The 12,281-nt window shown below is 45.5% G+C and overlaps 7 protein-coding genes across 7 annotated transcripts; 4 read left to right on the top strand and 3 right to left on the bottom strand.

The window, feature by feature from the left end:
• Window positions 1-539: 539 nt before the first annotated feature.
• On the top strand, window positions 540-1,647 carry TRUGW13939_02676 (uncharacterized protein; the record flags this gene model as incomplete). Its single annotated transcript, XM_035485867.1, has 3 exons — window positions 540-928; window positions 987-1,100; window positions 1,161-1,647. 3 exons carry the CDS (start codon window positions 540-542, stop codon window positions 1,645-1,647), a joined length of 990 nt encoding a protein of 329 aa, XP_035341760.1.
• A 2,329-nt stretch (window positions 1,648-3,976) lies between these two features.
• TRUGW13939_02675 (uncharacterized protein) lies at window positions 3,977-4,547 on the bottom strand (the record flags this gene model as incomplete). The annotated part of the gene is made up of 2 exons (XM_035485866.1): window positions 3,977-4,378; window positions 4,434-4,547. 2 exons carry the CDS (start codon window positions 4,545-4,547, stop codon window positions 3,977-3,979), a joined length of 516 nt encoding a protein of 171 aa, XP_035341759.1.
• A 1,084-nt stretch (window positions 4,548-5,631) lies between these two features.
• On the top strand, window positions 5,632-6,280 carry TRUGW13939_02674 (uncharacterized protein; the record flags this gene model as incomplete). Its single annotated transcript, XM_035485865.1, has 2 exons — window positions 5,632-5,676; window positions 5,732-6,280. 2 exons carry the CDS (start codon window positions 5,632-5,634, stop codon window positions 6,278-6,280), a joined length of 594 nt encoding a protein of 197 aa, XP_035341758.1.
• A 766-nt stretch (window positions 6,281-7,046) lies between these two features.
• Window positions 7,047-8,059, top strand: TRUGW13939_02673 (uncharacterized protein; the record flags this gene model as incomplete). Its single annotated transcript, XM_035485864.1, has 2 exons — window positions 7,047-7,095; window positions 7,161-8,059. The coding sequence occupies 2 exons, from the start codon at window positions 7,047-7,049 to the stop codon at window positions 8,057-8,059; spliced, it is 948 nt and encodes a 315-aa protein (XP_035341757.1).
• A 200-nt stretch (window positions 8,060-8,259) lies between these two features.
• Window positions 8,260-8,619, bottom strand: TRUGW13939_02672 (uncharacterized protein; the record flags this gene model as incomplete). Its single annotated transcript, XM_035485863.1, has 2 exons — window positions 8,260-8,498; window positions 8,559-8,619. The coding sequence occupies 2 exons, from the start codon at window positions 8,617-8,619 to the stop codon at window positions 8,260-8,262; spliced, it is 300 nt and encodes a 99-aa protein (XP_035341756.1).
• An 808-nt stretch (window positions 8,620-9,427) lies between these two features.
• TRUGW13939_02671 (uncharacterized protein) lies at window positions 9,428-10,342 on the top strand (the record flags this gene model as incomplete). Its single annotated transcript, XM_035485862.1, has 1 exon — window positions 9,428-10,342. The coding sequence occupies one exon, from the start codon at window positions 9,428-9,430 to the stop codon at window positions 10,340-10,342; it is 915 nt and encodes a 304-aa protein (XP_035341755.1).
• Window positions 10,343-10,748: 406 nt separating this feature from the next.
• Window positions 10,749-11,843, bottom strand: TRUGW13939_02670 (uncharacterized protein; the record flags this gene model as incomplete). Its single annotated transcript, XM_035485861.1, has 3 exons — window positions 10,749-11,095; window positions 11,152-11,597; window positions 11,674-11,843. 3 exons carry the CDS (start codon window positions 11,841-11,843, stop codon window positions 10,749-10,751), a joined length of 963 nt encoding a protein of 320 aa, XP_035341754.1.
• Window positions 11,844-12,281: the final 438 nt, after the last annotated feature.

Below are 12,281 nucleotides of genomic sequence, written 5' to 3'. Positions count from 1 at the left end.
GCTCTCGTGGAGCAAGTGGCATCGAGTCCGAATTTATTGAATGAAAAGCCATCGTATGCATCGTATCCGTCGTATACAACGAACAGCGACATGAGACTAAAAGAGAGGGGAAAGGCCGTCATTACCCCTTTCAGCAATGGCCAGTGCACGCTATTTCCTCACTGGGACGGAACTTCCTGGATGAGGAAAGTTACAGACAAACCTGATTTGAGATCGGGAAGACCTCATTGGTCACTGGCCGGTGCGGGTTGGTAGCCTCCTTCCATATTAGGAAAGAGCGAAATGCCTAGAGAGGTTACATGTCCTAGCCTAACCTGAATGGGAAATTAGCTATCCCCGTTTCAGTCAGGTATGATTTCATAGTATACGCCTCTGTCCTCGTCGGCGTGTTAGGGCTTGTTTGTTGGGAATCTGCTGTTCGAATTGAGAGTATGGCTTTGATGGAGGTGGAAAGTTAAATAGGGCGAGACCCCCCTGAGATCACACTCCTACGTCTTGTTTATCTTTTTTAAGTCATAATTTACAAAAACAATCCCAATATGCTTTTGAAAGCTACAGCCCTCCTCGCTGCCGCCAACGCTGTCCTGGCCCAGCGACCAAGCAACACTTCTATCTGCGACTACTATACCGAAGCACTACTCAAGGAGAACAATGCTACCAACCAGTACACTCTTCTTACGTTGTTGGTCAACACAGCCGTCATCGGCAATTACACCCAGCCGAATGTGGGCGTCTCCGTCCCTGGTATCCTGAACCCTGATGGCATGTACAATGACACCAAGGTTAATCTTGTTCCTTACTTCAATGGTGGCCTGGCCTCGTCAAACACCGGTGGCATGTCTGGTATGGCTGTCAACTTCCTGGATGGCGGCGGCGCAGCCCCGTTGATGAAGAACATGCCTGCTGCCGACAATACTTCGAAGCAATAGTACGCCACATTCTTATTCCTTTTCTTCTTTTCGGGAAATTACTAACATCCGACTTAGCAAACTGCTCACCCATCTGTACGAGTTCTTTGGATCTCTCCTCGGCTGCTCCGAGGTCGGCATGGCAGGGTTCGCTGCTTATGCTGGCGATGGTAGCATGTATGAAGTACACAAGTACGTTCCTCTCTTTTACCAAATCTTCTTGAGTTCTTGAACTAACACACAACCCAACAGATTCATGGTCCTCGACCCCTTCGAAGTCGGCTACTTCATCACCCAAGTCGGCCTCTCCGCCGCCTCCTTTGGAGTTGCCCAATCCGACATTGACGCCGTCGCCATGTCACTCGAGAAGCTCTTCGACAACCGCTGCGCCCCCAAGACAACTGCCATCGAGGCCCAGGGACCGCAGTACCAGAGCATCTGCACTGATGAGAAATGCCCGCTGTCGCCCAACTCGACGTGCGCCGCCCAGCCGTCGATGGAACAGCCTCTGGTTGCGAATGCTACTCTGGCTATGGGCGAGGGTCGTAATGCTAGCAGTAGCAGCAGCAGTAGTTCTATGTCTATGCCGTCGGGGACCTCGATACCTTCGGGAAGTTCAATGCCCTCGGGAACTACCACTGGTACGGCCTCACCGATGCCGACTTCTGAAGGTACTCAGCTCGTACCGGGTATGGCTGGTCTCGCAGTGATTGTGGCTGCCGTTCTCTTTGCGCAGTAAATTGCCCCGCTGGAAAATGAACGAAGATGAAATGGTGAAAGGAATGTTTTTGTGTTATGCAGACCTGTAATCCTAATATCTGTGAATAGCAAACAATACTACTTCTGTGATAATATGACTCTGGCTCCAACCAGAGAGTCAGTATACTAGACTGTAATGATCTAAGTGCACTTTTCATACTTACATCGTGTGGCCTGATAGAACTAAATTGAACCACCAAATACCCTTCTGTAGATATACTAGTGTAATATTTGAATCAATTGAGTTCACTGAACATCGAAGTGGCGGCCGACGACATCTGGAATATATACTCAAATATTTATGTGGATTGCTTCCCTCCTACAACATTTGAACTATCAATTTAACTATGTACTGATACTACATGTACTATTTGACTTATCTCAAGATTTGGAACATTTTATCAATGGTATATTCATAAGTGGGTATATTAAACTAATTTAAAAAACAAGAAGCAACCGCAAAATTGCTGCTCCCAAGAACAGCAACCAGAGCCAATCGATCCAGAACCCCCGGACAAGACTCCCCAGCCCGCTTTATATACTCCAGGTCTTCCTTTTCGAGCTTTGGTAGAATTTGACCTGCCCTTGCTACTCCCCTCAACAGCCATCGAAAGTCATCAATCTCGCCATCACTCCCACGATCTACCACCATCACGGCCCTTAACCTAAGTAAATCCGACATGGACGCAACAGGCCCTTCGAAGAAGGGCATTGTCGCGTAAACTGTTTCGATGCAACTGTCGCCGATTTGTATGAGGTCTAATCGGACTCGGAAGCCTTGCGGCGCATCGAAAGCAATTTTGCCGTCGGATTCGATAGAAAAGTTAGGGGCGCCGGCCGTCACTCCCCCAGATACCAATTAGTACGCTGGGAGGGGCCGCAACATCCACATCTTCGGTTCGTAATCGTGAATAGTGGGCAATGCTGGCAGTGCCGCCAACTAAGATAATTTGGCGGCGTCGTTCGGGTCGGACTAGGCGGGTGGTTGCTCGAAAGGTCTCAAAGAGACCTTCTCGTAGTGGTGCAGGGATGATCGAGTTGGACTTTGGCATGTATTGGAAGTAGGAGACAAGGGACAATATAGGTAATTCTGTATACACTCGATGCCAACATTTTGGATTTTTTTTCTCCGCAAGTACCATCCAGCACCCTTCAAATCGGATAGGTAATTGGCGTATATACAACGTACGTGAGTATATATATTGCTGGGACGAGCTGGGGAGGTCTGGAGCGTTCTGGATTTGGCTTTTCACATTGCAGAGTCAGTCGACTATGAGCGTTTGGACTTGGACGTGTCACTCACTTCCTATCGATGTAGGGTAATTATACATCTGAAGGGGGCAACATAGGTTAGCAACTCAACTTCTAACTTTGCTAGTATCGAACATACTAGAACTATACAATTGGTATTATGCTGATGCTTAGACAAAGGGAAAACGAGAAGAGGTCGCTCATGATCCGGGTTTACCACTCCGCAGCTGCGCCCTCGCATTTGCTGTGTTTGATGCGCTCTACTCTGCTACATACTACTCGAGGAAGGAGCAGAGAAAGTTACCGGTTTGCCTTTCTTGTGATCTTGGTTCAAGGGAATAACAATCCCTAATTAATTCAAAGCTCGGTTTAATGCTTTAAAGCTTTTCAGTAAAGGCCGCATAATTGTTGGATATAAGGACTGACCAATCTGCCAATGGCATCTTGGGTGGTGGTCACCGTGCGGCCTCGGGTACGAGAAGTAGGCTGTATTCATAGTTTTCTTTCTTTCATCCTAATGGATATACCGACATGAGAAATTTGCTTTCGAAGTTTTCGTTTTTAAATACATGTTTGTTTCCGTGATGGGAAGGCCGTTGAAACTGACTAAGTATTAGCAAAACAACAATATCAATGCGAAGTGTCATAGTTAAAAAAACGAATTAACTTTTGATTACTGATATTCTCACGTGTGTAATGAATGCTACTGGATTTACATATGTATCAGTCGCTGCCGGATAACAGCCGATAGAGTCCTCTGAAAACCCTTCGAATGTTACAGACAATTTCTAGCACGACCGTTGAGAATAAATTCAACTGTCTGCAAAAGAGTCAAGAAGGATAACATTGAACTCTTCTTTCTGCTTTCTTGTCGTCCATTTCAATATACTAGTTGCATTACTCTCAACTGTCATAAAAAGGGTGTTATTGATATTAAAGATCCTTTAACCTCTAGCCAAGAAATTGACAACGTATTTCCTATAACTACATGAGTGGAACGGTCGAAAACGGCTAAAAATATATCACTAAGAGGTCATTTTCGCACTGTAGCTGTGTATCTAAACTTTTGCATAATAATAGCCTTGAACTTGTTTAACCCCCTCTCCACCGTGAAACCAGGCCACACGGTCTTTAACATATTGCTCAATACGAGGCTTCAACTTAGTCTCGTGGAGATTAAAGTCGTCCACAGTGCCGATGCGCAAGATGCTTTTGCCTGGGAAGCCTGTACCGCGTCGGTACATGAGAGAGCCACACGTCGAGCAAAAGTAGTTGGTCATGGTGTTGCCTGTACCAATCGTCTTGGACTGGCCGTACGTCGTCAGATTTTCTTGACCGCGCTCATGGATTAAGTAGTTATCGTCAATGGTGAAGTTGGACGCGAACATGGACGCAGTGAGTTTGCGGCAATCGGTGCAGTTGCAGATGAAGGTGTCAACCAGTCCAGGTTTTTCAGTGGGCTGCAGGCTGTTAGAATAATTACTTCAACGCAGACAAGAATTGTGCTCTTAGTACAAAGCTGAGCTGCACTGCGCCGCAAAAGCACGTCGCTGTGGCTCTGCCATCCTTGGACCAGCCATCCTGGCTGTATCCGGCCAGAGGGAAGTAGGGCTCTGTCTTGGAACCCATAGTACAACAAATATTTTGGATTATTTCAAATTTATCAATCTCGGTATTGAAATTGGCTATCGTCCAGCCTTAAATATTTCGGCTTTGCATATAACCCATCGAAGATCAATTAGTAATACTACTGGCTATGCATAACTCCGGCGTGTTGGCCAATCACGTACTCTGCGTCGTCGGTACGGCATCTTGATAACCGTTAAAGAGCCTCGGATGCCATTAAGTGAGTTATTTTATATACTAAATATAGACGCTGAATACATAAAGAAAAGACTGTGGCCTGGCCAGTCGTCATAGTGAGAGTATGACTGTTGGTGCCTGAGGCAGCAACCTGTAGGCAGTACCTACTAGGCAGCACTAGAACAGAAGAACAGAAACTGGTTTGACACGAGTCATTGATTTAAAGCACATGACGTATTCCCGTAAAGTTAAAATAGCAAAAATAAGATTAGACGTGACGGCAGCACCGAATCTGGGGAAACCCACCTCCATGCCGTCACACTTTTTACTCCTTTGCCCTATTCCTTTGGTGCTCTCGTAAAGTCTTGCCCCTCGACACTCGTTAAGAAAACACCAATGTAAATGTGTGGGAAATTATGGTATCTTGTGTCTCCAATAACATATCTAAATCACTTGTCAATAGACTGGAGGTGGGCCACACGCGCATTCTCTAGAAGTTCCGTAGCCGAATATTATTGTTCCATGAATTATCTTGATTGCTATTGTCTATTCGGCCAAGAAGAAAACGAGTATTGTTATCTGGAGTTGCAAATAAGAACTACTCAGGGTCAATCGTTTCTGGCATCCAGTAAATTGCTTCCAGACCCTCATATGAATATAGATACTGCCCGTCTTCTCAATGGACGTCAATAGAACCTATTGTTGAAGATTTGCTGAATAGCCTCAACATAACATTAGTGATAGCTCATCAAGAGTCTATTCATTGATTTTTTATAAATACTGATGCTACAGACCTCGTCGAGAAGATGTCTTACCTCAATCCACCTCATCAGTCAAGCCTTCAAGGATACTCCTCGTTGGAAAAAAGCCTTCTATCGAAAATCCCCCGAAACTCTCAAGACGACTAAAAATGGCTGCTCCTGCTGCTCCTGCTCCTGCTCCCCCTCCTGCCAATGTATGTATTGATTGCCGCTTGGTTATCCATGGATGACAGTTCTAACCATCTTTAGTACCTCGAAATTCCGGCCATCAATCACGAGATCATGGACATGGACAATAACTCCACTGAAGACCACATGTATGGCATCTGGGATGCCATACTCAACTGGACTTTCCCAGCAACTTCTGGGTACATCACACGACCACAAGACCGCCATGGGCAGTTCGGGGGGGGAGGGCTTGGGTTTTCTGATTTCCATACCTTTCAGTACAACGAGGCTACTGGTCAGCGTTCATTCATCCTGATCACCCAATGCAAGCGTTATGAGCTTAGAACTCGCCCAGCTGAATGGCAGGCCGCGACAGAACAGCTGAGGGACTATTTGAATCTGCAACACCAGACGCAGCCTACACATGATGTGTACGGCATTGTTGCTATCGGAGATCGCGTTCGGTTTTTCAAGTACAACTATCAGCAAAAAAACGTCACGGCATGGCGTCCACCCGCGGGTGGGCTTCTGCCCCTCTCAAATACTGTGGGCAAAAGACATTGGTATGATTTAGTGGCGGAGGCTCCTAGAGTCCAGCGTGCTCTGGAGTACATCCTTAGCCACCACTAGATGGATGTTGTATTTTTGTTTTATTTTTAAGGATCCAGTAAATGATACCATCTGATTGCTTTATTATCCTTAAATTGTAACCAACAATACAAAGAGATAGCCAGCTAGCTCGCAACAGGCCAACGTGCATTCATGTAGTACTTTGCAACCCCAAATCCTAATTTCATGGTGTGTAAGAACACTTTTCGTACCCGTAGAGAGCGTGCCGTGTATAGTGGGCGATGATGGTAAAACTCGTTGACTAGCCAGAGCCGAACGTACAGTATTTGCACGCCAAAGGCATATAATATGCATCGATTCTCCACTTTCTTTGATGCCGACGATCTGCCGAGATATCGTTGGATTTGGCGCTAATGATGTCCCACACCAGGTCCATGGTACGCAAGAATCAAACTTTTTTACGGTCTGGTGAAAACATGGAAATCAACTTACTAGTAAAGCAAGGCTGGACCATGTTGAATGTTAGAAATGAGCGGCTCAATGTGATATAACCTGTTTTTTTTGGTCAACATATAACGTGCTCCTCGCCGCCAAAGATGAGCTCGGACCATCAATTGCTAATAAATCTAAAGACATCCTACTTGACTAATTGGGACTTGTTTTAAAAATGGATGATTCATATTTTAGAAAGCCAGGGTGTTGTATCGTGTGTGGAGGAGTTTTTCTGTCTTTATTTCATTCGAATAAGGTATTTGACGAACGCGAGGAGTGGCAGAGTTACCGACTTGGTTGTTCGTATATGGTCAATGCAGAGGACATTGAGAGCATGTATTTCCATAGGAGGCCTATGCTATGGTTACATTTCTATCGTGCAAGTTAGTGGATTCCGTTTTTAAACCGTGATGAGGGAATTGACATAGGCTAACTCTTGAGTATTTAGTTGTTCATAGACCACAGATCGATTATATTACTATAACAGGGATCAGTCAAACGTGGGTAAGGCCACATGGGCCTCATCCCCCTCATCTCCCTCGTGATCCTCTGAAAGCTCGCATCGGCTACCAAGGAAACAATCCCGAGGCCTCCTCCTGTACCTCTTTCTGGAGAGCCGATATATTGAATCCCCAAATCAATAAGATTTCCCGTGCTGAACAAATCGGCTACGCGGTTCACGCGCACTGCTGGATACTGGTGGATCGTATTATTGGATTTGAACTTGTTGAAGATAATCTCAAGATATTTTTAAATACCGTCGAAAAATTTTGGGCTGAAAATGCTGAGCTTTGGCTCAGGGAGCCTTGGTATGAACCAGGAAGTCCAGTGAGCAACAATCTAACGAGTGATCAAATGGACGAACCAACGTGGGAAAACCCGACAATTTTGCCTAGGATTCAAGAAATTGTTGAAAAGGCTATTCGACAACCCTATGCAGACAGCCAGTCACGGCAGACTCTGTCATCAGCTGTCTCTCATATTCCTCTTGATATTGCCATTCAGCTTGTTGAATGGGTCAAACCGATCAGTGTCGCAGATACACGGAATATGCTGACTGCTTTCGGCTGGAGACTGCCTGATAGTTATTGGAAGCGCTTCTGTAAGATGGATTTGATCTTTGAATATGGTGATCTTGAGAAAACCAACCTTCCTGTGAACTGGCAACTAATTGCTCTTGCAACCGAAGAAATCATGGAGGATCCTGAATGGGATCGCAATACTGGACTTGGTACTCGTCGTTTGATTTTTCGAAACCTTAGTCAGATGAAAACAATTTTCCTGGACTTCTTAACACTTAACGAACCGCCTCGAAGAAAATATTCTCTAAGGAGAAGACTTCTTTGAATGGAGGGCTGAGTTCATGACACTGCATGTTTCTAGGTAGTCAAAGCAAAATTTTCAACAATAATAGAGCCTGTGTTCTGGTGTATTGATCTTGAATCCTTTCAAACCTCCAATGGATGAATTGAAAGAATATTGCATGAGTCTCCCTCGTTGACGAGTAGCTGTAATTTCCGTCGGCAAAAGGCATATGTTAGATGCAGCTACATAGAAAGATGCTTGGCCAACTTCACCCCCCATTCCTTCTTAACCTCAAAGAAAGCGTCATCGGTGAGCAGGTCCCACGCCGTTAGAGCAACAATAGCCCCAACCTGCACAGCAGGATTAAAGGCCTCGTCTGTGCCCGAGGCTTCCGTAAAGCCCTGGTGGTGCATAATTATATTGGGCGAGCAATCGATGGCGTAATAAGCGTGGACGCCCGGATACTCGTAGGTGATGTTTCCTTTGAACTGTTAGTTTGTGTTGCCCAAAAAAAATATGACATTGAACTGGCCATTCTCACCAAAGTCGGTTGATCCCGTCTCGACTTTTGTAGAGAATGGGTTAACTTTCTCTGTCCCCATGCTGTTTGCAATATCCGTGTATCTCTGGCAGAGAGATTCCGTGAAAACTTGACCGAGATTACATGTTTCCTCTAAATTGATTTCGTTAATGGAAATTTCTGTCTGTTTTTGGTGGCAGGTATTATTAGCTTACTCGGTAATCTCGACAGTACATCCAGTAGCCATGGCTGCAGCCTCAAAACACGCAACCATGCACTTTGAGAGCGACAACAGCGTTCCCTTGGACAGGCTTCGCGCGATCCACACGGATTTGGTATAAAGACCGATTGTGTTTGGAACAGTCGGCTCCTCTAAGATGACCTTCTTCGGAAAGCGTTTGTTGCCTGAGAAAGGAAATGTTGTTATAGGCTGCTATGGCGGCGTCATAAGCGTTTATGACCCAGTGTGGGAAGCCAGCAGTGTGAGCAGCATGACTGTACTAGCTATATTTAGAAAGGTGGAAAATCCACAGCTAAGCCGTCATGTGACAGGCCTCTGAACTGCACTTGAGAATTTACTGACTTAAAAGAGACAAGTTCTAGATTTATATAGCACTATTCGTCATAATGAGAGCCCTGACTCTCGCTGCCTAGGGCTCTTGCCGTGGTCAGCCAATCATAGCCTAAAAAACATGTAACCCGCCTTCTCTTGTACCATTTATGCCTCTCTTACCTTTGTTCCACTCTCAACCTCTTTCTACCTCCACCATCTACTTGTCTGCGTGAATATATCCATTTCACACTGCCTATACCGCCACTGGAACCCTGTTTTAGATCCTATCAGTTCCTCATCCAGTGCTGTCGCTTACCATACGGTACATTACCTCACCATGTCTCTTGTCGAAACGAAATTCCTCATCATATCAGACTCTCATGGACAACCGCTGACTTCACATCCTATCACAGAAGCGGTCGATGTCGCTATCCATTGCGGTGATCTCACCGACGAGTCAAAGATCGAAGAGTTCAAACGGACTCTGCAATATCTCAGAGAACTCAAGGCAGATTTGAAGCTGGTTATTGCCGGAAACCATGACTTTACCTTGGATGTCCCGGCATTTCAAAAATTGATACAAAATGCGATCCCGCCTTTAGAAGAAGAACTTGTGCAAAAAACATACGGCGGGTATGAAGAGGCGAGGCACTTGATGGAGAGTGCAAAATCAGATAACATTATCTTCTTGGAGGAGGGCACACATACTTTTAATCTTCGCAATGGCGCATCATTGCGAGTCTATGCCAGCCCCTTTACCCCGTCGACAAGCGGTGATTGGGGGTTTCAGTATCACCCCAGTCAAGGTCGGTCTTTCGACATACCGGAAAACGTCGATGTGGTCATCACTCATGGACCGCCACTCGGGGTCCTCGACTACACAAACTCCCGCCAGAGAGCAGGCTGTCCGAATCTGTTCCAGGATATTGCTCGTACAAAGCCGCGTCTACATTGCTTTGGCCATATCCATGAAGCATGGGGCGCAAAGCTGGTGACTTGGAGGGAAACACTCAGTCAGACACCATCCCACTTTACAGATATTGATAATTCGAAGTCAACCGTTTTAGGGAATGTGTCGCAGCTGAACAGTGCGCGTCAAAATGGTGACGTGGCTTGTTACTCGGCAGGTTGCAGTATACAGACACCAGATCAACAGACATTGTTTGTCAACGCTGCACTTCAAGGTATTTCTGGGACGAATCAAGTGCCTTGGGTGATTGGGGTTCCACTTCCAAAAAATTTAAGGGTTTAGAATCATTCGTTATAAGATGAGATTCGTGTTTCTTTGCATGGATGTGGAAGACGAGGCGTTATTATGTATTTGATGTTACCATCTCGACACGCTGAGGGGATATATACATGTGTATTTCACAAAGGATAGAATAATTTGCATGTCAAGACTGTTAAGAAACATAAAAATCTAGGGATTTTTGTATTAACATTATATTTGACGTACAGCAGATAGCCCGCAAAGAATTGAGGACAGTTGAATGCTCGTCTCATGAAATTGTCATAAAAAATACCATCAATCGGTCAAATACAATCTGTACCACCCCCTTTCCTATTTTATTCTTTTGATTAATTTTCCATTACGATAAAAAGGGAATGGCACATCAATCTCTGGAACTTCCGATAAGACAGTTTGAGCATTCAACCCCCTAGCTTGTGTCCACCTCTGTAACAATTTTCTTTGACTTTGTGCTCACAGCCAAAGACAGTAAATCGGGCCTCGAATAGTGGCCTGTTGCATCCGCAAAGCTCTTTGCTATCAAGAGCATATCAAGGTCAAGATTCAAATAAATCACGCCTTCCTCGGTCTCTGGGATATCAACAGATAATTGGCGACCATCGGGGGCAAATATCGCACTGCTTCCGCCTCCGGGGCGGCCAAAAAGACCAGGACCGCACTGCATTGTGTCTATGCCTTTTTGACTGATAACGGCAGTTGTATGCAAAACAAATGTCTGGGACTCTACGGCATATGTTTGAGAAAGAGACCGACAGCCTGGCAGTATGGATTAGGTTAGATAGCGTTGGAGGCTGAACTGACAAGCGACTCACCTTCTCTTGACATTGACCACAATTCTGAACCCCCGGTATACAGCATCAAGGGCGGCCATGCAGACACGTGGAGTTCCTCATGTTGTGAAAAGGTATGAAACTTCAACAGCGGTTGAATATGTTCCCAACAATTAAGACACCCGACTCTCCCTACCCCATCGCCCACATCATGAACATTCAGGAGACTATCACCGCTCGATTCTCCAAAAATAGTCCGCTCCATGTGCGTTGGCTTCATCTTCCGGCGGCAGAAGAGCATCTCTCCGCTGGAGGAGAGTAGTGCTTGTGCGATATAAAGCGAGTTGTTGTCATTTTCAGAGAATCCTAGCGCAACATTGATCATGTTTTCAGCAGCAGAAGCCTGAATCCGGCGCATCTCAGGCGAGTCTCGGCGAAGACTGTTGCGAATATACCGCGTTGTGAGCTCAGGATCGACGGGGCGACTCCTTTATTATGATACGTTAGCGATCGTAGTGATGTTAAACTACGGAAAAAAAAAAAAAAAAAAAAACATGATCATACCATATCCAAGCCGGATATCCTGGAACAAAACATTCCGGAAAGGTGACCAGTTTTGCGCCATTCTGCGCAGCCTCGGCGATGTATTTACATACTTTGTCGATGCAGCTTTGTAGATCGATCCATTCGGGTTCCAACTGGGTGACCGCGACACGTACTGTAGGGGACTGCATAATTTAAGGAAAAATTTGTGATTGAGAAGGATTCAGAGTGTTTATTGAAAAGCGGAAACCTGCATCAGGCGAGGTTTCATATAACAGAGGAATTTATAGTGTACAACCAGCCTAACCTGATTTGACATATCGGACCGCGCTGGCTGTGATTAGGGCCATGTCACCATGGAATCCTCCTATGCTGGGGTTAGGGGTTCATGCAGGCCCGAAATTGTTATCAGACTCTAGCTGAGACATGAAGTTTGAAATACCCATCGAGATAACAAAAAGAGGGAGGAAAATAGATGCGGATAGCATGCTTAGGGCTCCGGCAATTCCATTCTTACTCCTTGGCTCTGACTATCCCAAAGTCTTTACTAAAAATCACCATTATCAAGTATGATCCAAACCTTGACTTTTGGGGCCGGACAACAGTGGGAAAGTGAAAATTGGTCTAAA

This window comes from Talaromyces rugulosus, chromosome II (genome assembly GCF_013368755.1).
Source record: "Talaromyces rugulosus chromosome II, complete sequence".
NCBI lineage: Eukaryota > Fungi > Ascomycota > Eurotiomycetes > Eurotiales > Trichocomaceae > Talaromyces > Talaromyces rugulosus.
This window is presented reverse-complemented; position numbering and strand designations above follow the sequence as displayed.